The 23238-nt window shown below is 44.3% G+C and overlaps 1 protein-coding gene across 1 annotated transcript; it reads right to left on the reverse strand.

Moving 5' to 3' along the window:
* Nucleotides 1-336: 336 nt before the first annotated feature.
* Nucleotides 337-15958, reverse strand: METTL21C (methyltransferase 21C, AARS1 lysine). The gene is made up of 4 exons (XM_083168643.1): nt 15575-15958; nt 14534-14682; nt 1682-1799; nt 337-1543 (listed from the first exon to the last, which is right to left on the reverse strand). Exons 1-4 carry the CDS (start codon nt 15750-15752, stop codon nt 1149-1151), a joined length of 840 nt encoding a protein of 279 aa, XP_083024769.1. The 5' UTR covers nt 15753-15958; the 3' UTR covers nt 337-1148.
* Between the last annotated feature and the right edge of the window lie 7280 nt (nt 15959-23238).

A 23238-nucleotide genomic window follows, 5' to 3' on the forward strand; every position in this document is an offset into this window, starting at 1 on the left:
TGATCTAATAACAACTTAAATCTTATATGCCAGAAAAGAGTATTGTCCTATTTAGTGCACTTAAAATAAATTATAGCCATTTTTAATGTAATTTATTAAAAACAAAACCTGTGAAATATATTAAAAGCACAGGTGAAAGAAATGAACTTAAAAAAGGAACCACTTGTGCCATCCTTTATAGTGTATTACAAAAAGAAGTGCAGGAGCTAGTGCTGAATACATCACACTTCTCCTATATTAACCCTCTAAACTGTCAGGCATGTGCTAATGACATAGGTTCAGAAACTGGTAGTAGGAACACATGGTTAGTTACTGACTTTTTTTCTACAAAAAATGAGGGTGGACATAAACAATTAATGAGGGACAGTTTGCCAATGTCATAATGGAAGCTGTAACCAACAGGAATACAGTCATTGGATCACCAGCATGTTGGTCGACACCATTAGGTTGACATACATTTAGGTTGACATGCAGGAAGGTCGACATGAGTCTAGGTCGACAGGGTCATTAGGTCGACATGGGTTAAATCGAAAGTCAAAAGGTCTACATGGGGTTTTTCCCATTTTTTTTTGAGCCATGTGCCGACAGGTGGTATTTCATTCTCTGCTATCCACTAGTGCGTGGGGGGAGAATAAAATAGTGTGCCGAGCATAGCGAGGAACCGTGCCCGATGCATGGCAAGCGCAGCGCTATGTTTCAGTGTCCATGTCGACATTCGGGTCAAAAATATGTGAAAAACCCCACGTCGATCTTTTGACTGTCGACTTAATCCATGTCAACCTAGACTCATATCGACCTAAACGCATGTCGACCAACATTGTGGTGACCTAATGATCCATACCCAACCAACAGTGATGGAGTAGGAATGCCAAGAGTGGGCACCTGGTCTCCACTGACATATGCACTTTGCAGATACAAAAGTTTAAGACCCATTGGCAGAGTTTAGTCTATGAATGAATGTTCACTTTTGTCACGTGCGTGCATTACACTAGATTTTTATTTTAGGGTACGTTAGTTTGTGATCATTGAAATGATTCTTTCCAAACAGTAAGTGGTGTTCAAGATATGATATTACTGGCAAATATTAGGCAACATTTAGAGATTTTAGGAAATAATCTTACAGAAAAATGTCCTGTTATATATACAATCTAATCTTTCTTGTGTGTTGCTTTAAAGATTTTAACTTCTAATTGTGTAAACTCAGCAAGTAGTTCTACTTGAAATGTAGTGCTGAAATCTGTCAAAAAATCTAAATCTGTACGAAATCTAAATTTATTGGCCCATATCAACTGTGTGCCAGGCTGGCACAAGTGTTTCATAGTTTCCAGAAGTTGCTCCAAGCACGTGTGGTAATAGACTACATCAGCTGCCAGAATATAATCAAACATAGGGGTGGCGCTTGGGTAGTTTGTTTCAAGATCTTGTCCCCAGACCAGTTCTCTGACTTCAGGAACATGCAAACAGCGCCCTCTGGTGTTTCTTGACAAGTTACATCTCAGATTTCCAAGTGCATCAGGCAAATCAGTTGCTATTACTTGAGCTCCTGGAAGAGGAAATTGGTATCATACTGTACTGTAAGCGTGTGAGTATTCTGCTCTAGCAAAACACTTGATTAAAAAGCGGTTAATTTATGCAATCTGCAGTCAGTTTAGGCACACCAAACAGCAAATGAGTCACAGACCTAAAATGCATGCAACGATCGATACCAGGCCTGTCCCAGAGCCGATTTCAAGAATTTTCTTGTTTCTGAAATGCAATTCATCTTGATTTTCATCCAGGAAGTAACATAATGCCTTTGCCTGTAATGGGTGAAGCCAATGATATATGTTATACAATGGAATTGCACAAATAGTTTTCTAACTAAAAAGAACACACCTCCCAACATTGTAAGAAAGCAAAATTAGGGCACAAATAATATCTGCTTCTTCCCTTCCATCATATCGCAGTTTTACATATCGATTACACTATCAGGCAGCTGACACAGATTCTGTTTTTGTTTTAAACAAATTTACATTATGGTTGGCTTGTCTAGTAGTGGTGGCCATGGTGCGGGACTATCTAGCCACAACCGCCTCTATTGAATAGGGCACCTAGAACCTCGCATCAGCCCTGCATGGATTACTGCAAAGCCATGTCTTTTCTGGGTCTGCAAATCAAAGTAATCAAACCAACACAGGGATTGATGGGAGGTATGTATTTCTCTTACAATATAACATGTTATATACTGTATGAGGGGTGACCAACATGGGACCCACCAGCTGTTGCGCAACTAAACATGTCCTGCCACTGTTACAGCATTTCCTAATCGCAAAAATGTGGCATCTCTGTTCTATATACCTATCACATAGCTTTCAACTGTTCCACTTTTAATGGGGCCATCTCTTTTTTGGGGATGGTCCATGGCCGGCAGTATCCTATGTGGGGGGGTATTTGGAAGTCGCCCCTGCCTGCCGCTGCTCTGAGCAGAGCAGTGGGGAATAAACACTGTGCCCATGCACAGAGGGGCGGGGGGCATGGCCAGCAGTTTACACAGCATAGAGAGAACCTTGTATTGAACTAAATTACCTCCAGGGAATACCCAGGTACCCTGTGTCTGTATGTATACAGAAACACACTGCCTGAGAAGGGATCTCACTGTATTGCATAAATGTCGATGGCGGAGACAGCATCATACAAATACCAGACAGGTGACCAATGATTTAAGTTCCCATCACACTATCACTCATGTTTTGTGACAAATTCTGGTGGTACGAATGAAGGTCCTCCTGATAACTGTTTTTTGGTGAATAACCGGATTGACTCACAATTACACATTATTGTGATTTATTTACACAGCTAGCAAAATTTCACTTTTGTTATATCACAGGCAACAGGGACACGTTAGGATTAATACCAATTTTTAATGAATAACCAAATAAAATTTGTTCTTAGCAAATAATTCATAAATAACTTTTCTCGGAAAGTGTGCTCCCAAAACGAGTTCAACTTTCTTCTCCCCCTATACCAGGCATGTCCAAACTATGGCCCTCCAGCTGTTGTGAAACTAAAAGTCCCATCATGCATTGACACAGTTATGCTATTAGGGAATGCTAAAACTATGGCAATGCATGCTGGGATGCGTAGTTTCACAACAGCTGGAGGGCCACAGTTTGGACATGCCTGCCCTATACAATGTACTTGTACTAACTCTAGGGAGCAGCGCTGATGGTCACCATCTTTTCCTAAATATGACATCAGTCCAAACCGAGAAACATTAACAATAAAGCCTCATATTGTAACAACCAGTGCGGTCATCCCAACCCCTTACTACTGTGTAATTGACCCAAATTAGCCAGGTCACTAGGGAAATTAATTCCTTTCTGACCTTTAATTCTCCAAAATCTAGGGGTGCTTGTCTTTAGGAAAAGCAAAGGGCCAGTATCCAAATATCAATCTTATACAGCTTGTAGACAGTAACAAAAGAGCAAACAGACTTGGAGTCGGATGTACTAAGCTTCAAAAAGTGTAGAGTGATAAACTACCAGCCAACCAGCTACTAATTCTGATTGAGTTGGACAGTTGCGTATTTCGGACTGGCACCGAGTGTTCCTAACCCCGCCTATCGTACGGATCGCTCACACTGTCCGAATGCGGTAGGACGCCAAGCGAATGGACTGCAAGTGGATGTTTCATGTGAACACCCACTCGCTGGTCTCTGGGAACCTCCCCCATCCTACGACGGTCGCTGGCCATTGAATGATGGACCGAGCGGTCAGGCAGCCACGAGTGCCCCAGACCACTCGGACAGTTATCTGTGTGACAACATAGCCAGAATGTGTATCCCTCCAAAATCCTGGGGGCTCCATACTGACCGAGAGGAGGTCAAACAGAGGCAGCGCAATTTTGTACACCATTTCTGGCTATGTTGTTTCTATAGGAGTGGTAATCCTTAGGTGTCTGCAGTGCGGCAGTCTCGGCGCTATTATCTCAAGACTATCCATCTGCTATCAGTTATCCCTGTGAAAGCAGGGATATGGGCGGGCAACTGACATCCGGCTACGTCAGCTGTCCGCCCACCACACGTGCGTCACGGCAAGATTTCCATACGCACGCCCACCGTTTTCATGGGAACGGCCATGAAACGTGGGGTGTACGCATATGATAATGAGTCCAAACAGCCCTTCACGCCCCTCTCCACTCTCTGCTCGGATGGTTCCATACGATCATTTTCCGCACGGAATTCACGCCGTGTTCGGACGTGCCAGGCGTTCGCACATGAATTAGTATTAAAATCAAAATCATTGTAGTATTATTATTATTAGTCTCCTTTGTTTATATGGCACCACAAGGGATCCGCAGCGCCCAATTACTGAGTACATAAACAAATAAGCAAATCAGTGACTTACAGTTGAATACAATAGAGGACATGTGCAGGGTACATACACATAGCTGCATCAGCAGAAGACACTGAAATAACTATCACGGTGGCAGAAAACTGCAGGATTTTGTGCCACAAAGATGGTTTAAGTCAGAGAAGGAAGCACAAGAGGGAGGAAGGCCCTGCCCATGAGAGCTTACATTCTTACTATATTTAATATACATTATCAAATACATTGTCTCTGCCACTACTTGAAAAAAGGTGAGAACCTGAAATGAGGCTTTTGATTTTTTTCTCTTTCATTATTACTGTCCTAAATAGAACATTTTAATCAAAATGTAAAACTATTAAGCTATAATACAGTTACACTTTTGGGACAGATTTAATGTAACCTACTTTTAAAACAACATCTGAATTTCAGTGATTAGTTATGGACAGTTTCCAACAATGTCTCCAAAGGCATGACATTAATAAGGTTTTATTTTTGCAAGAACATATATAAGAATAAGGAGAAATAGAGGCTAATTGTGAGGCAGCTGGGACACCACATCATGATGCCGCTAAGGATTTTGGTCCTGACAGTCACCATGGCAGCCGGATCCAGAGTGGCCACTGTGTATTATGATCCCGGCTGTTACTAAGCAGCTTGGATGCATCAGGTATATGTGCAGCCGCACAGCTGCAGGTTGAATATTGTTAGGGTGCTTGTCTCTAAAGAGACAGGCTGATTGATTGCCGATCTTGGCATTGTTTGGATTCTCACAATAAAACCCTGGGTCCAGCCCAGCTCACTGAATGCGTGTTTGAAGCTATGTCACAGTGGCCGGGATGTCTCTTCTACTGATGCTTGGAGGCAGGGCCTGATCAACCAGTAGGCTGATCAGGCTGCAGCCTGGAGCACTGGGTCCTGGGGGGGCGCACCACCACCACCAGAATAAACACTGCCAGTGGTGGATTCTGTGGCATACAGTAGCTCATTTCGTAGTGGAGGACCGAGACTTTCCAACAAGCCCCCGGAAACCAGAGTTACCTCCGGGCAAAGCTGGAACAATTTTCCCATAGGATAACATGGGACTTGCTAATTCCGACCCGACGGCTTCCACCTCCCCCCCCTCCCTCCAACATCACAGAATCTTCTGGTTGATGTCATTCAAATCCAAATCGCTGGCCCTTCAATCTGATACCAGGCTGGTCCATATAGGTCAATTGATTCCAGAGATATTGCGGGTAAACAGATTTTTTTTTTATTTCTGAAATGTAATTTCATGGCTGTTCATGTTCTTTGGGGCAGATTTCTCTGGAACCAAAGGGCCCAGTTTCACGGGACCAAAATCATTTGAAGTCCACTCAAATGTTCTTTAGCATGATACTTGTCACATGTAAATGGGTCAGTTGGTTCCGAAGATATAGCCGGTTAAATGGTATAGCCGGTTAAAGGGGGGGGGGGGTAGACTCCATTTAGACAGCATGGAATATGGAAAAATTGCTTTCCAAAAATGTCTGCTGCCATTTAGGTGACAGACATAAGAGGTCCTACTAGACCTCTAGCATCTGTCTGGGGAAGGCAGCATGTCCAGCGCTACCCCGAAATGCGGATTATGAGAGCAATGGTGCACTCTGAGCAGTAACCCCTGGCAATGAGCAAGAAACCCCCTTGCAAGAGCATGTAACCCCAGGAATGAGCATGTAGGTAAGAAAACTTATAATGTATGAGGGGGAGAGGGCATGACACTTTATTAGCCTAGGGCGGCTAGGAGGTAACATCATCTTGGAGGCCCTTCTTGGAGGTATCATCTCCAAGTGCCGGTGAGCCAGCTCTTTATAGGGTGTTAACAGGACCCGTTCACACTTCCCCTTAACCCAAATTAGCTTAAATATAGAAGAGGTCTGACAGCCATTAGCCCAGGGCTAGCACATACATGGCACAGGCTCTTTTGCCAGTAAAGGCATGCATGAAAATGAATAAAAAATGGTTTTACATTTGTAAACAAATGGTGATTAGCATAGGAGACACCATCAGGGAGAAACATGCCCTCTGCCACTCATCTCTGCTTGAATATGTATTTTAGTTCTGTAATAAGTCTGCAGAACCCTCTCCTTAATATTGATAACTGTAAATGATTTAATCATCGTTTGGAGGATATGGGTTAAAAAACAAAATGGTTATATTCTGTTTTATAATCACACAGAAACCCAAAAGAAAGCAATTTACAAAACAATGCTTCACTGAATCAGCCCAGATGTCCGTGCGATATTTGTGCCTCATGGTTTTATTGTTCCATAAGAGTAGCCATGGCTTACGCAATAAATCACGAGCACAAGGTATTTGAAAATGTTATACTGGATGTAATGTTTTTGGCTGGTGAAGCAAGTGCATGTTACTAAGGCTGCCAAAAAAGATTGCTTAGGTAGAAATATAACTTTATCCACTTGGCTCTTATGATGAAACAAAGTCGGGGGACTGATATGTGAGCATACGTCATCCAGAGCACATATTCTAAACAGCAGTAAACAGATTTAACCCACGTTTAAGATATTATTGGCATAGACATGGCTGTAATATAGGATCTTGTAACATTATGAAATAATGCTACACTGCACTTTCTTTCCCTCCACTTCTCATGAAATCATTGAGAAGTTGCCCATTGTATGCAACTTCCTATTTATCAATATGGGCCCTTATTCCGACCCGCTTGCTGGGCTGCGAGTTTTCGGAACAAATGCCGCCCCACATAAGTGAAATCTCTCCCACGTGCATGGCAGTGAATGCATTTGCAGTTGTGCACACAGGGGGAAATCCATTTGTAATCACTCAGATCGAATGGATTTTCCCCTGTTCACAAGTGCGGGGTAAATCTACACTTACTCAGCGCTGTGAAGGCCGTGGGGAGAAGGCACGCGTCCAGTAACATTTATAGTCATAGAAAAGTGTCATTTCCTATAAGCATACATGCAAAAATTGTGTGATATTTGTACACGTAGTGTCTGTGGTCCTAAGTAGCTGGTTTCCCAACATTACATCAAGGCTTCAAATTGCACCTTAAAGATACCTTTATGTTTTCTTCTCTGCTGTATGTTAGGCGCCGCCATCCGTCCTCCGTGTCCCACAGCGCTTCTACTCCGATGGGTGCTGGAGGGACAGGGGCTGGTGGCGGACGGTGACTTCCGGGCAGGCAGCGGGGAGGCATCAGGGATGATGCCAGGCAACGCCCTAAACTTCCTCCCCTTGATTGATGGCGGGCTAGGGTCGGGACATTGCTAGGCAACGCCCCAAACTTGCACCCGGCAGCAGCAGGGGGATGTCACCCATGCCTGTAGGCAGGGTCATTCATATATAAACCCACTGGGCTCTTGTAAGGACACCGGTTATAGCATCCTGAGCCCTAGCCTAGCATGTGCTGCAGTCTTGCATGTTCCTGGTCCCTTGTGGTTGCTGTTCCTGCATTTCAGCTCCCTGCCATCCAGCAGTCTGTGACTCCTGTTTTGGTCTGCCATTTCCACCACACAGATAAGTCAGGAGATATCCGCTTTAACCCTTTGTGTACTTTACTAGTGCCATCGTTTTGCATTGTTGCATTCTAGTCATTTTATTACTTCATGGTATCAGCTTGTGTATTGTTACATTTGCTTGTCATTGTCATTTCTTGTGTCTGGTATTATCTTCTTGCATTGTTGCATTTGTTGATTATTACCTTTGTTGGAGGGGTTGCGACCTCAGACTAGTTAATCCGTCTTGCGGCACCTTGCCTCCTGCTGCAGCCTAGTCACTCATAAGACCTGGCGGCACCAGGGGGGGCGGTGGAACTAATCTACCCCCACAAACGTGGCTTACTATGGGACAGCAGGGTGGCAGCAACAAGTTGCCCCCGCACCCCCTACCTAACACTGTATATGTAAGCACTCATGTTAGCATCATTGTTCTTTGCCCATATTTGTCACATATTTATTTTTAATTCCATCCATTTAGACAGTATTGGTAAATCTTTATTTTTTTCTTCCCTTGATGATATAACTTGGACAGAAAATTAAGAGGACATGAAATTGTAAAGAAGGACTTGTTTGGAATGCTGGGCACACACTGAAGTGATTCCTGCAGCTGCTGATACAGTTAACTATATCGGCAGTTCCATGGGAGAACGATGTAGTAAATACACACTGTCCGATATCGTTCAGGATATCTGTCAGTGACGCCACCTGCCCCTACATGTACAGAACAAAAAATTGGGAATTCCAAACTTCCAAGCGAGGGTCATATCCTAACTCCCTATTTCTGCCCCTACATGTAGTCGCTGACAAGATTGTCAAATTGAGCTGCTGGTACAGACAACAGGGGGGTCATTAACAACCTTCTGTTGCGCACATGGTTAACGATATTGACCGGACACAGTGGATGATATGCACGTAATATTGTCAATAATATCAATATCGCCCATATCATTGACAATTTATGTCACCCAATGTATTTGAGTGCCAACATCTCTGTGAGAGATTTGCAAAATATCAGCTAAAAATGGCAGCCTCACTCATATTGGTTATATAAATTCAAATAAAAAATGTTATCTAAAAAAAAAGATTATATTTCCTATATAAGGTAACCATTACAAGTCATTATGATGAATACAAATAATTTCTTGGCAATTTTCACACCTATTTTGACAAATTCACTTGGCACTCAGAGGGTTAAAACAGAAAGAGGACTTTCTTTTATTACTGTTGCAACAGTATTGTTGGGATTGTCATAAAGTAACAATACTAACTCCAAGGTATAGTGTAAAAACGAAACAGTTTTACTAAATCAAGGGTTCTTTTCTACATAAAGACCAAGTTGTTCACAACACAACTTAGAGTAACAACAAACTCCCTGGCTGGTTAAAATCACACAGCTGTCAGGAGGTAAAAAACCCTGGAGTTTTCTAAAGGCTGCTGTAGGCATTTTCCTTTTTTGCGAGGCTCCTTTTGCTGGTCTGGTACCAGGGGCGGGCTGGGCCGGGGGGCAGGGTGCCATGTGACCCCCGGGCCGCTTACCCAGTCACTGGATGCGGGCCGCGCAGGATTACCAGGATGGTCTACCGACTCCAGCCCTCCTGCGCTGGCCGCGGCCCTCCAGAACACAGCCGCGGCTACAGGAAGATGGCCGGCGGCCCCCTGCACTGAGGACATGTCCTCAGTGCAGTAGGCCGGCGGCCATCTTCCTGTAGCCGCGGCCGTGTTCTGGAAGCGCACGAGGGGCATGTACTGCGCTCTCCCCCACCCCACCCTCCCCCCAGCAGCAGCAGCAGATGGAGAAACAGCAACAATGGTGAGTTGCTGGTGGGAAATTCTGGCACTGTGCGGGCATATCTGGCACTGTGGGGGCATATGTGTATTTGGCACTGTGGAGGAATATCTGGCACTGTGGGGGCATATGTGTCAGTGGGGGGTATGGGCCAGTGTTCTGGACTTGCCCCCTAGGCTAAAAGTTGCCAGCCAGCCCCTGTCTGGTACTCCACTTCAGACCGCCTGGAATCTCTCCCATTATATGTTTTATGTAATTACAACTTTACCCACATGTTTGAAATCCAGAATCAATATATGAATAAGACCCTAATACTGCTGTCATATCGCAAATGCCGGGTCGCACCAAGGATTTGGACCCGGGTCCATCCTGGAAGCAACCCGGCATTTACGAGGTCAACCTCCCACAGTGGCCGGCAATAAGTCGGGGTGCTGACATCATTGTTAGGCGGTGACTAGCGGCAGTTTGTCACTGAGGGGGCGGGGCAGGTGGCAGTACTTGGAGCTGTCTTGTCCCTATAGTGTGAATAGGACCCAAGTAAAATCCTTCTTTTAACCCAGGTTGGATTGCCGTTTTTCTTTCACCCCACAAAGTGACCTGGGTGACCTGGCAACAACCCGGATTGGACCCAGGTTGACCCAGTAACAACCCGGGTCGGACCCGGGTTATTTGTGCGGTTTGAAAGGGGTATAACTAGGGTAACCTGGTGGCAACCCTCAAGGAGGCTTTTTCAATATCCCGGATTCTCCTGGAATCCGGGCGTCTGAAAAAGCCTCCCTGCCCTACTTGCCGCCTCTCTGCATCCCTAACAGCTGCAGCACCTGCCAGGACTGCCTCCGCAGCCTGACAGACGCACTCACGAGATGATGATGTCAAGCTGGCTGGGCCCGCAAGCCAGCCTTAGGTAATTTTTTAAACAGCCAGCACGTTTTCCTGAGGAAAATACAGTTATTTGTATTGAAACGTTGCTCATTAAATTTTACACAATTTTTTCACAAGACTGGAGTGCTGCAGTATTTGGAGTTCTATGTGGCAGTGTATGCAGACTGCGGGCACCCGTCCAAGCTGAGTGACTGTAAGCGGCCGTGCCGGACCACCACGCTACGATATATATATATATATATATATATATATATATATATATATATGGGAGTGGATGGTCCGGCACTCGCTTGATGCAGGCAGTAAATGCTGTGGTGCCTTCCCCAGGATATCAAGTCCAATATGTAGCGTGGTGGAGAGGGCGGCACTCGTCAGACTTGTTTAATGCAAGTAAAAGCCTTTATTTATCCGACGGCGTTTCGGGTAGAGACCCGTTTTCAAGGACATACGTGTCCTTGAAAACGGGTATCCACCCCGAAACGCCGTCGGATAAATAAAGGCTTTTACTTGCATTAAACAAGTCTGACGAGTGCCGCCCTCTCCACCACGCTATATATATATATATATATATATATATATATATATTTAAAAAAAGACAAAAAGAAGGAGCGCACAGATGAGCAGACAATATATCAATCCTTTACTAAAATAAATAAGGCACACATACAATTAAAATAGCACTTATCAGCGTGGGACACTTCACACAGCGAATGCGGCTTGACCGGTCATAGTACGGCAGCGGCAGCGTCTCCACGAGAAAGCGATGGGATTCAGACACAGCATGTCAGAAGGAACACACCCCAACGCATTTCGTCATCTAGGACTTCGTCAGGAGGCGTGTGTATGTATATATATATATATATATATATATATATAATTGCAGATGGTCCGGCACTCCTACTTAATAATCAGCTGCTCCTGTGCCCTCAAAGTAGAATTCAATACGGTCGTGAAATAAAGCGGCACTAGGAGTCTGGTGTAATAATCTATTAAAGCATATAATACACAGTGTCCACCTTGATAAAGGGGGCTGCTGTCCCCGAAACGTCGGACACTGCGTATTATATGCTTTAATAGATTATTACACAAGACTTCTAGTGCCGCATTATTTCAGGACCGTATATATATATATATATAAATATATATATATATGTGTATATATGTATATGTGTATATATGTACATATATATGTGTGTATGTATGTATCGAACAGGCCATGCCCCTTTTATTGGGCCATGCCCACTTCTCCGAGAGTGCACGCAATAATGGGGGGGGGGAGGCGAGTCTCCAGGAATCCATGATGAGGGAGGTGGCAACCCTAGGTATAACAGTGGATTGTGTTTGAAAGTATTTAAAATACACCCCTTCCTCCGACCCTCTTGTCTTGCCCCACCAAGCCTTAAATCCGGGCCCAGCTGACATTATACATGCTCTCTTTTACTTCCCCTTTGTGTTACATGGCCAGCATTCAGGGGCGGTCCTACTGTTATGCGGAGTACGAGTAATCAGGACGTTGACAGTGGTTTCTTAAATGCTGTCAGCGCCATTATTACTATGGCGCCATACTGTGGGCTGCCACTTGTGGTAACGGGGACAGACGTCAGCATCTGGGCAGAATGGAAAGCAGTGACAGTTGGGCAGAGGGGTTTAAGTTATCAGCAGAACCACTGGAAGTAATGCCCCCACATAGCTCTGGCAAAGCACTACTCGCCCACGGCTACTTACGGCCCTGGGAACAACTCTCTTTTTTCAACAGTCTTTGGTGTTTCTCCAAAACAGGCTGCACAAACAGGGCCAGATGCACTAAGCTTCAAAAGGGATAAAATGGAGAGTGATAGACAGCCAGCCAGCCAGCCAATCAGCTCCTACCTGACATCTTACAAACACAGTCCCACGGCCACCAATATGCAGTGGCCAAGGTTCAGGGAGACACCACCCTGCTTGAGTGAAATCCCGCCTTTCAAAATAATGTGATTTGCTTGCAAAACCATTCACAAGCTGCTCACCGTCAGATGTTTACACTGGTCACCACTCATGCAGGCTCTGAGTAGCCAGAGGCATCTTGTGGATCCTTCATGTAGTGCCCTACCGGAATCTGACAGCAGGGTCTTCTGCCTAGGGTTGCCACCTCAGGCATCTTCGATTCCTGGAGATTCCTCCCCCCTCACTTCATGCGCGCCGAAGGTGCACGCTCCCGGAAAAGTGGTTGTGGCTTTGTAAAACAGGCGTGGACTCTTTGGCAAAGTGGGCATGGCCTCTAATACAGACATGTATTGAAGTCCCTAATAGGGGAAAATAACCCATTTCCCCTATTGACAACTCCTACACAGAGATACCTCATACATCCTCCCCTCACCCTGACACCAGTGACAACAACTTCACAGCAACCTCCCCCAGCCCTCACTTCTCTAACATACATATCTGCCCCAAACACTGACCGTCCACACACACAAATCCCCCCCTCCACACTGGCCTCACCATTTCTTCAGCTGACAGCACTGACGGCTCTGCCCAGGGACTGATACACAGTAGCAGCCGGCTTATCTCTCCTCTGAGGCTCAGTTTGGGAGGAAGTGCTGCTGCAGCATCCTAAGCTGTTGGCTTTACAGTGCTCCTCCGTCCTCTCCTCTGGAGGTAGAGGGAGCTGTGGGTTGGGCAGCAACTTGCAAGTACTGGAGACGCACTGTGGCCTTTCTGTCGCCCGGAGCTCATGCTCCGCCGGAACCACCCTCTCTATGCCCTTGACAGTGTGCACACTCAGTCGGAAGGCTGTGGAGGGTTTCAAAGTCAACCAGATTTCTGGAGAATCCTGGAATCCGGGAGACCACAAAAACATCCTGAAGGGTTGCCACCAATTCAGGGAGAATCCAGGAAATCCTGGAGAGGTGGCAACCCTACTTCTGCCCCACTCCAAATCGGGCATTGGCCCACAGAATAATCGCCCAATGTGGGAAAAACACAGTTCTACTGTTAATCAATGCTTATATACTGTACCCCCGGTTTCTTATATACTGTACGTCTTATTTAGTAGAGAGATACATTTAAAAACAAACACAAAAGATACACTAAAAAAAAATCCCACAACAATGACTAAATGGACCGGTAGATACCTTTCCGCCATCATACTTTCTGTTTCATCTCTACTGGATTGCAAGATCTTGACATATTCACCCAAATAAATCGATTCAAGTTGACCGGTAGCTCAGGAAAAGATAACCATGAGTTTACTCTCCAGGGACAGCATTTAAAATGGTCTATTATGTTGTATTAAACATTTATTTCTTAGTTTTGTTTCTGACACTGAGCTAATCATACTGTACCTCCCAACTTAGAAGCAGCCAGAAATGGGACCGGCAGAGCAAGCATGATGCAGGGCAGGTGTGGGAACATGTCAGCCAGGGACATGGCTAGCACTTTTGAAATATTAGGCTGCCCAATACACATTATTACACACAGTGTAGGAGCAATTACAGACAATTTTGCATTCATCTGTGCATCAGCCTCCTGAAGTACAGCATAAACATACGTCACGTCTGGCCATACTTGCCTACTTTTTAAAACTAATTTCAGGGAGATTATAGTTATTAGTAGAATTTAGCTCAGCGCAACATTGAGGGGGCGTGTCATGCTCCACCCAAAAGGGCGTGTCTAGTTCCATATATGGAGAGATTGTGAACGTGGCACCTAGAAGCGTGGGTGCGTACTGCTACATCTGAGAGGATTCTTGTAAAATGACTTGTATCCAAATGTAGATGAGCCCCAAAGCAGTTAGTAAGAGCTACTACACTTGCTAAAATGCTGGGAAATGGCACTGATGATTCAATGTAAATGTATCTGTCTCTCATTCCTTTTACCCCAAAAATGTCCAGTGTAATGTGGGCTAGGTGAAATGAGGGAGATTGCTAGAGTAATGAGGGAGAGAGGGAGATTGCTGCTATTTCAGGGAGTCTCCTGCAGAATGCAGGAGGGTAGGCAACTATGCGTCTGGCAATGGTGGACACGTAAGTAGTGTTACTTACTGCTGGCCAGACTACTCCTGCGTAGCTTTCAATTGATTCCTGAATAGTAATTTCGTACCCTGCAAACCAGAGATGTTCTTTGCCAAAGGAGGAGAAGATAGAGGGAGACCATATCTTATAGGGCTGGGCACATGGTTCAGTGTTGATGTCTACAAAAAAAAACAAAATAATGTTTTAGTCAATAATTGAGATATTTCAACATAACATCCCATAAACTGCACGAGTAATACCAAGCATGAATAGAGATGTGTATATTCACCTAACACCATTATTGTAGTCACGTTTGTGTTGTTGTATTACTATTAGAATGGAAAAGAGACCTGTAAAGTATGCATACATTTCACTTTCTGTTTATCTGTATTCATCTGGAGCACTTCTGAATGATAATAATCATTTGAAGTGAAATAGAAACCGTATTCAGATATGCTAATATTAATATTTGAATCTGAGCAATCACATGCTAATTCTGGCTATGTCTAGTCTTAAACATCTGCATATTCGTGAGGTACATAAAGATGCCACCTACCCTGTAAGATGATGGATCAGAGTGGGCTGGGAAGCAGGAGCTATTGTATGAGGACAATGGGAAACAACCAATATTCCTATTTCATTGGCATCAGGGGGGATTCTTCATGTCGTCTAAGCTACATCCCAGTATCATCATATCACTATACCTGACCCAAGATCTGTAAAAGTGACGGTTCTACGGGGGCTAGACACTTACTTTGTATCAACACATACCATAGAATCATATCCACTAAAAATGTATTGGGTTCATTTAAACTGCCCGTAGCCTTTCACAGTGTGTTTATATAGCTATCTAGATACATACGTATGTACAATATATTTTTAGAGCACATTAACCCATCAATCTAAGCTAAGCAATTGAAGAAACTGACTACTACCAGTTGCTGTCCCTTGCAGTGCAGACATGAAAGGATAGAGGGGATTAGCTTGTTGACTGTGATACAGCACATTAACATATTTCTGGGTTTGGTACACAGTAGGCACCTGTATTACAAATATGTATCATACACCTACCTTTCTCACTGACCCCCAGTTCAGGGGTCTCTGAAAAGTCGTCGTCTGACACATTTTGCTGCTTTCCTCCCTCTTCATCACCCACAGTTTTACCAGCTCGCTCCCTGCTGTCTTCCTCCTCTGCAGCGGAGAGCTCAGGCTGCACATAGAGCAGACACTCCAAATGCTCAGCATCCATAGCAGGTGCCCTGAGCCCAGGCAGGGAAAAGACAGAGCAGTAGTGATCAGGCAGAGGACCTCATCCTCTACCTCTCTTATCTTGTGTGGTGGTGGTAGGAGGGTGTCTTGTTAGGCTGGGGGTTGGCTGTGATCTGTTGATGCTGGGAGGTTGCAGATGGATGTGGATATGTGTGTGCAGAGGAGGAGGGGAGAGATCAAACTAGATTGTAGTGTGTGCACGAAGTGATTACTGATCTGATACAAATCCTAGACACAAACACTGACAAACCTCATGATATTTTATGTCATTTCACACAATCATGACTAATTGTCTGCCATCTGAAACCAAAAGTTGAAACATTTGCTTATATTAAAACAATAGCATATAAAGAAACACAAATTACATATAAATATTCTGGAGTTGTGACCTGGCATGTAAAATTATAATATCTAAAATGTAATAGTTGCAAAAGTTGCAATGGCGCTACATTATAAATTCAAATCATTGTAATGATAACTATTTATCACGCTTTGCTCCTGTCATTTACATACTGTACATGTATTTGCTATGTATTTCAGAACCGAACTTTAATAGTTGCATTTTATCGGAAATGATTATCTAGGCAGTGACTGTGAGGTAATGCAAGGCGTGTGTGTATGTGTGCGCACATGGGGCAAAATATACTGAATGCGCAGATAGGAGAGCATAGAAGATACCTCGCCTGTTATAGGGTGTGTGTAAATTTGTATGGTAGCTAACAGTGGGGCATATGTGTTAAGCCTGGTGAAGAGATAAAGTGTAAGGAGATAACACACCAGCCAATCAACTGTGGGTCAGATGTATTAAGCCTGGTGAAGAGATAAAGTGGAAGGAGATAAGGCACCAGACAATCAACTGTGGGTCATCTGTGGGTCATGTATTAAGCCTGGTGAAGAGATAAAGTGGAAGGAGATAAAGCACCAGCCAATCAACTGTGGGTCAGATGTATTGAGCCTGGTGAAGAGATAAAGTGGAAGCAGATAACGCACCAGCCAATCAACTGTGGGTCAGATGTATTAAGCCTGGTGAAGAGATAAAGTGGAACGAGATAACACACCAGCCCATCAACTGTGGGTCATCTGTGGGTCATGTATTAAGCCTGGTCAAGAGATAAAGTGGAAGGAGATAAAGCACCAGCCAATCAACTGTGGGTCAGATGTATTGAGCCTGGTGAAGAGATAAAGTGGAAGCAGATAACGCACCAGCCAATCAACTGTGGGTCAGATGTATTAAGCCTGGTGAAGAGATAAAGTGGAAGGAGATAACACACCAGCCCATCAACTGTGGGTCATCTGTGGGTCATGTATTAAGCCTGGTCAAGAGATAAAGTGGAAGGAGATAAAGCACCAGCCAATCAACTGTGGGTCAGATGTATTGAGCCTGGTGAAGAGATAAAGTGGAAGGAGATAACGCACCAGCCAATCAACTGTGGGTCAGATGTATTAAGCCTGGTGAAGAGATAAAGTGGAAGGAGATAACACACCAGCCAATCAACTGTGGGCCAGATGTATTAAGCCTGGTGAAGAGATAAAGTGGAGATAAAGTGGAAGGAGATAACACACCAGCCAATCAACTCCCAACTGTCATTGGTGGGCAGAGATTAAAGTGAGCCGGAATGAAGCGGAACTGCGTTCCATCAGTTCCATTTTGCAGGCGGAATGGTTCCGCCTCCATCAAAGGCTGTCTAAGAGCTTCTTGGCGCAATTGTATTTACCTTTTGAAATACTGCAGTAGCAGGAGTGCTGCAGAAATTGGCGGAAAAATGGGGAGCTGGACATTTTTCTGTCAATCTGTGCATGTGCAGTGGAGTCTGAGTGCTCTATTGCTCCAACTTCACAGCACAGCGGAGGTTCGTGCATGCACAGTAGGATCTGAGCACTAGAGCACTCAGACCCTGCCGCTCCAGGCCCCTGGCAGAGAGGAGTGGACCCGGCCGAGGAAGCTGCACATGGGCCTCCTCCTCTGTAAAGAAGCCACTATTTACACACTTATTATTTACTCTCCCACCACAATTTTTTTCTGCTTATTATTAAGACTGCCATTGGTCCCTTTTAGTAGTAGTAGTTTGTTTATTTATAAGGTGCCACAAAGTGTCCGCAGCGCCGTACATAGCTAACAAAAAAACAAATTACAAGGTAACGTACAGAGTGTGTTGATAAAATACAGCATAAATAGGGGTATAGCTGGTAGAACTAAAATCAGTATCAGTTCTGAAGTAGGTGTCGAAACCTTTTAACCTTTCCCCTGTTAACTTACTGTACCTTAGTAGTAGTTATAATAGTTATGCTGAATAATTTCTGCCCACTTTATTTGCACAGTGGGATTCAGAAAACAGTGGAATATTAAGTATTGGAGAGAGATAAATACAAGAGAGATAAACTACAAGCCAATCAGCTCCTTACTGCCACTGTAAAGTATGTTTTTAGAAAAATACAGTTAGGAGGTGATTAGTTGGTACTTTATCACTTTCCAAGATTTAGTATATCTGGGGCCAAATGTATTTCAAAACTCCCAATGTCAACACTCACATCCAGATGTTTTGCAATTGTACATATACAGAGCCAGATTTAGACTTCATGGTGCCCTAAGCAAGATACCAGTTTGCCCCCACTCCCCTCCCACAAACAATCTATAGCACTATATTTTTTTCCTCATTAATACCCCTTACATTATATTTCATTTTTATTCCTTATATTCCTTATATATAACCCTGGGTCTTCAAACTGCGGCCCTCCAGATGTTGTGAAACTACAAATCCCAGCATGCCTTGACACCGTTTTAACACTCCCTTATAGCAAAACTGTGGCAAGGCATGCTGGGATTTGCAGTTTCACAACATCTGGAGGGCCGCAGTTTGAAGACCTATGCCTTATAGTAATGCTTCATACATTATTATGCCCCAGACCATAATCCCCCTTATGCAAAATGCCACACACAATAACCTCCTTTACACATTATGACACACCACACCTTAATACCCCATACATATTATGCACCATATACCCCTTATACAATATGCCACAAACTTTAATTCCCTTTACACATTATGCCATACCACACCTTAATGCCCCTTAAACATTATGCAACACAGTGTAATGCTCCTTACACAATATGCCACACACCACAATGCCCAGTACACATTATGCCATGCAGCACATTTTTCCTTACACATTATGCACCACTCCATAATGCCTTGTACACATTATACCATGCACCATATTTCCCCTTACACATTATGCTATACACAGTAATGCCCCTCACACATGGTAGCTGCATATTTACCAGTATGGGTGGCTGCTTCCTATCCAAGTGCTCTTGGCTGCAGCTGTTCCCCTTCCTTGTACTGCTTGTTGTCAAGGGATTTATGTGCACATAACCATTCTCTTACTGGCTAGTGCCCAGCTCTCCCAGGTACTGCTTGCCATTCATACACCTATCCATGTTTACTACAATGTTGTTTCAGCATCCAGTGTCCAATCCCTGGCAGAAGAGGTGTGCGGCCATGGATGTGACTACAGCAGAAACAGATATAGGTATTGTGCCTGCACACTTGGCTAGTTGACTAAATGTAATGGATGAGCTGCAGTACTTATGTAGATTTCCCGACCTATCATAAACATGAATTGATGAAAAATGTACAGGGCTCAATTACTGGAGAGCTGCAATGTACTTAGAGCAGGGGTGGGGAACCTTTTTTGTGCCAAGGGCCGTTTGTATGGGGAAAAAATCCTTCGGGGGCCATAAGTAAAAATGTCTCTTACAAATTCCCCTGCTGCAGCCGTCCCACGCTTCGGCGGCTGCCGCTGAATAGGACTGACAGTCTCGGGTGCTGTTGATCAAGAGGTATCTCGCAAGAACTACCAACCTCTTGCGAGAATTCCCCTGTACTTGACTCCCGGCAAAGCCACCGGACGGGTGGGAGGGCCACTCAGAATGACTACGGGGGCCGCATACGGCCCCCGGGCCTGAGGTTCCCCACCCCTGACTTAGAGGTACACTAACATTCAAAAGTTTGGGGTCATTTTTAAAGATAACATTAAATTAATAATACATACACTTTATTACACTGTTTTTAAAGGCATATCTACACAGGTGTATAGAGGCATATTTCCAGCAACCATCACTCCAGTGTTCTAATGGTACATCATGTTAGAAGACTAATGGATTAGAAAACCCTTGAAAACCCTTGTGCAATTATGTTAGCACAACTGAAAATGGTTTTCCGTGTGAGAATAGCTATTAAACTAGCCTTCCTTTGAGGTAGTGGAGTATCTGGAGCATCACATTTGTGGGTTTGATTAAACAGTAATCTCAAAATGGCCAGAAAAAGAGAACTTTCATGTGAAACTTAACAGTCTATTCCTGTTCTTCGGAATGGAAGCTATTCCATGCGAGAAATTGCCAAGTAACTGAACACTCCCTACAACGTACTACTTCCTTCAGTGAACAGCACAAACCGGCTCTAACAAGAGTAGAAAGAGAAGTGGGAGGCCCGGTGCATAACTGAGCAAGAAGACAAGTATATTAGAGTATCTAGTTTGAGAAATAGATGCCTCACATGTCCTCAGTTGGCAGCTTCATTAAATGGTACACGCAAAACGTTTACAGTGAAGAGGCAACTCTGAGATGCTGGCCTTCTAGGCAGAGTGGCAAAGAAAAAGCCATATCTGAGACTGGACAACTAAAGAAAAATAACAGAGACATTGGACAGAGGAAGATTGGAGAAAGTGTTATGAACAGACAAATCGAAGTTTGAGGTGTTTGGATCACAAAGAAGAACATTTGTGAGACGCTGGAAGAGTGCCTGGCGCCATCTGTCAAGCATGGTGGAGGTAATATCATGGTCTGGGGCTGCTTTGATGCTGGTAAAGTGGAAGATTTGTACAAGGTAATAGGGATTTTGCAATGGCATTCCATACCCTGTGGACAGCGTTTGATTGGAGCCAATTTCCTCCTCCAACAGTAAAATGACCCAAAGCACACCTCCAAATTATGCAAGAAATAGTTAGGGAAGAAGCAGGCAGAATACCAGCTGCCTGCTTCTTCCCTATATAGTTCTTGCATAGTTTGGAGGTGTGCTTTGGGTCAATGTCCTGTAGGAGAAGGATTTTTTTTTTTGGGGGGGGGGGGGTAGCCAGCGCAGTCAACATATCCCAACCGCATTGAGCTGTTGTGGGAGAAACTTGGCCGTATGGTACACAAGAAGTGCCCATCATGCCAATCCAACTTCAGGAAGCTTGGGGTGAAATTTCTTCAGATTACCTCAACAAATTAGCAGCTAGAATGCCAAAGGTCTACGATGTTGTAATTTCTGCAAAAGGAGCATGCTTTGATGAAAGCAAAGTTTGAAGGACAAAATTACCGTATCCCTGTCATTATGGCATCCTACATGATCCTTCCCGGAAGACAGTAGCCCAGAACCCCATGATCAGGTATGGATATCAGTGGCCCGGCTACAGGCCCCTTTAGACCCCCTGGCCCTAGGCGGCTACCTAGTTTGCCATTTCTCTACATCCGGCCCTACATGCTTCTTCCTGTGAATGTCAAAAAAGCATAACCCACCCCCCCAACTAGCCCTGGCTGGTGTTTCCTGTGGGAGTGGGAACTCCACAATAAAGGAGTCCCCACTGCAGGGCACCTGAGGCCAAGGCGATGATCGGTATGCTAAGATTCTGAGTTTGGGGAGGACCAGTAACAGCAGCTTGAAATCTTGATAATTGTGTCTCCATCTCATACACCACTAAAAACTTTAATCTATTGGGTTGGGAAGTTTTTACTCAAGACTGTGCAGTAAGGGGAAGGTGGTCTACAGAGGAATCACCCCTTCAAATAAATTTGCTTAGAAAATCAATAAACTTAGCATCAAAATGTTTTGCTACCCATTAATATGCAAAAAGTTTTTGACCAAATGTTTTGAGATAACAGTCTCTTACAAATATAGGAAAGGATGATATCCCAATGCAGAAAGGCACAGGAGAAGAACATTGGCTTGATGGTAACTTCCCTGGGAAAATGAAAAAATTACCTGAGGCAAAGTGTTATTTAAGAACATATAAAACATTTAAAAATATAGTCCTTTCAGTCGCAGATCCACACGTGGTTCTCTTTCACCGATCCTTTAGATGCAGAGATTGCTCAATTTGTGTTTAACACCCTCCATGGTATATTAATAGAACTACACCCCTATCAGTTAAATAATGCTTGCCTGAGACCTTGGGCGGGTTTAGAGTAAAAAATGGACGTGGTCAAACTGTGGGAGCCAACAAAGTGCCATGGCCAATCAATAAACATCATTAAAGGAGTGGTGCCATCTGCCATAAGCTGTAAAGGGAATAGGATTCCTACATTTGAAAGAGCCATCTTGGAGCTGGAGAGCAAGGAGATGAGGAGACAGGCAGGACTGTGGAGGCTGCTATGATGCCCTTCTAACACCCAAGCAAGAGAGACTAGAGAGAGGTTTGGAAAAAGACCACAGAGAAATAATGGAGCCTGGTGAGTTCTGTTAAGGAGGAAGTGTCATATTGCTAAGGAGGGAGGCATAACCCCCCCCCCCCTCCCAAGAAGCCATTATAGAGGTACAGGGGTGTTTACATGCTCGGAGGGACGTTTACATGCTCGGAGGGCTCAGGAGGACTCTGGGACAGCACACACAGTACAGTAGCACTGCACTTGTCCATGACTTACTGGGGCAGCGGGCTGGGCACACTGGGACTGGCTGGTCATGGACAGGCAACAGCCAGCGTAGCATGGCAGCTGCATACTTACCAGTATGGGTGGCTGCTTCCTATCCAAGTGCTCTTGGCTGCAGCTGTTCCCCTTCCTTGTACTGCTTGTTGTCAAGGGATTTATGTGCACATAACCATTCTCTTACTGGCTAGCGCCCAGCTCTCCCAGGTACTGCTTGCCATTCATACACCTATCCATGTTTACTACAATGTTGTTTCAGCATCCAGTGTCCAATCCCTGGCAGAAGAGGTGTGCGGCCATGGTTGTGACTACAGCAGAAACAGATATAGGTATTGTGCCTGCACACTTGGCTAGTTGACTTAATGTAATGGATGAGCTGCAGTACTTATGTAGATTTCCCGACCTATCATAAACATGAATTGATGAAAAATGTACAGGGCTCAATTACTGGAGAGCTGCAATGTACTTAGAGGTACACTAACATTCACTTAGAAATGTCCTTATTTTTTAAAGATAACATTAAATTAATAATACATACACTTTATTACACTGTTTTTAAAGGCATATCTACACAGGTGTATAGAGGCATATTTCCAGCAACCATCACTCCAGTGTTCTAATGGTACATCATGTTAGAAGACTAATGGATGATTAGAAAACCCTTGAAAACCCTTGTGCAATTATGTTAGCACAGCTGAAAATGGTTTTCCGCGTGAGAATAGCTATTAAACTAGCCTTCCTTTGAGGTAGTGGAGTATCTGGAGCATCACATTTGTGG

This window comes from Crinia signifera, chromosome 2, assembly GCF_055691185.1.
Source record: "Crinia signifera chromosome 2, ASM5569118v1, whole genome shotgun sequence".
Classification (NCBI taxonomy): domain Eukaryota; kingdom Metazoa; phylum Chordata; class Amphibia; order Anura; family Myobatrachidae; genus Crinia; species Crinia signifera.

Coding starts and splice junctions, on each gene's coding strand:
- METTL21C (XM_083168643.1), bottom strand. CDS start 15,752: ATGGATGCTGAGCATTTGGAGTGTCTGCTCTATGTGCAGCCTGAGCTC. Junction 14,683..15,574: donor ACTGGGGGTCAGTGAGAAAG/GTAGGTGTATGA, acceptor TTTTTTTTGTAG/ACATCAACACTGAACCATGT. Junction 1,544..1,681: donor GATCGTTGCATGCATTTTAG/GTCTGTGACTCA, acceptor TTCCTCTTCCAG/GAGCTCAAGTAATAGCAACT.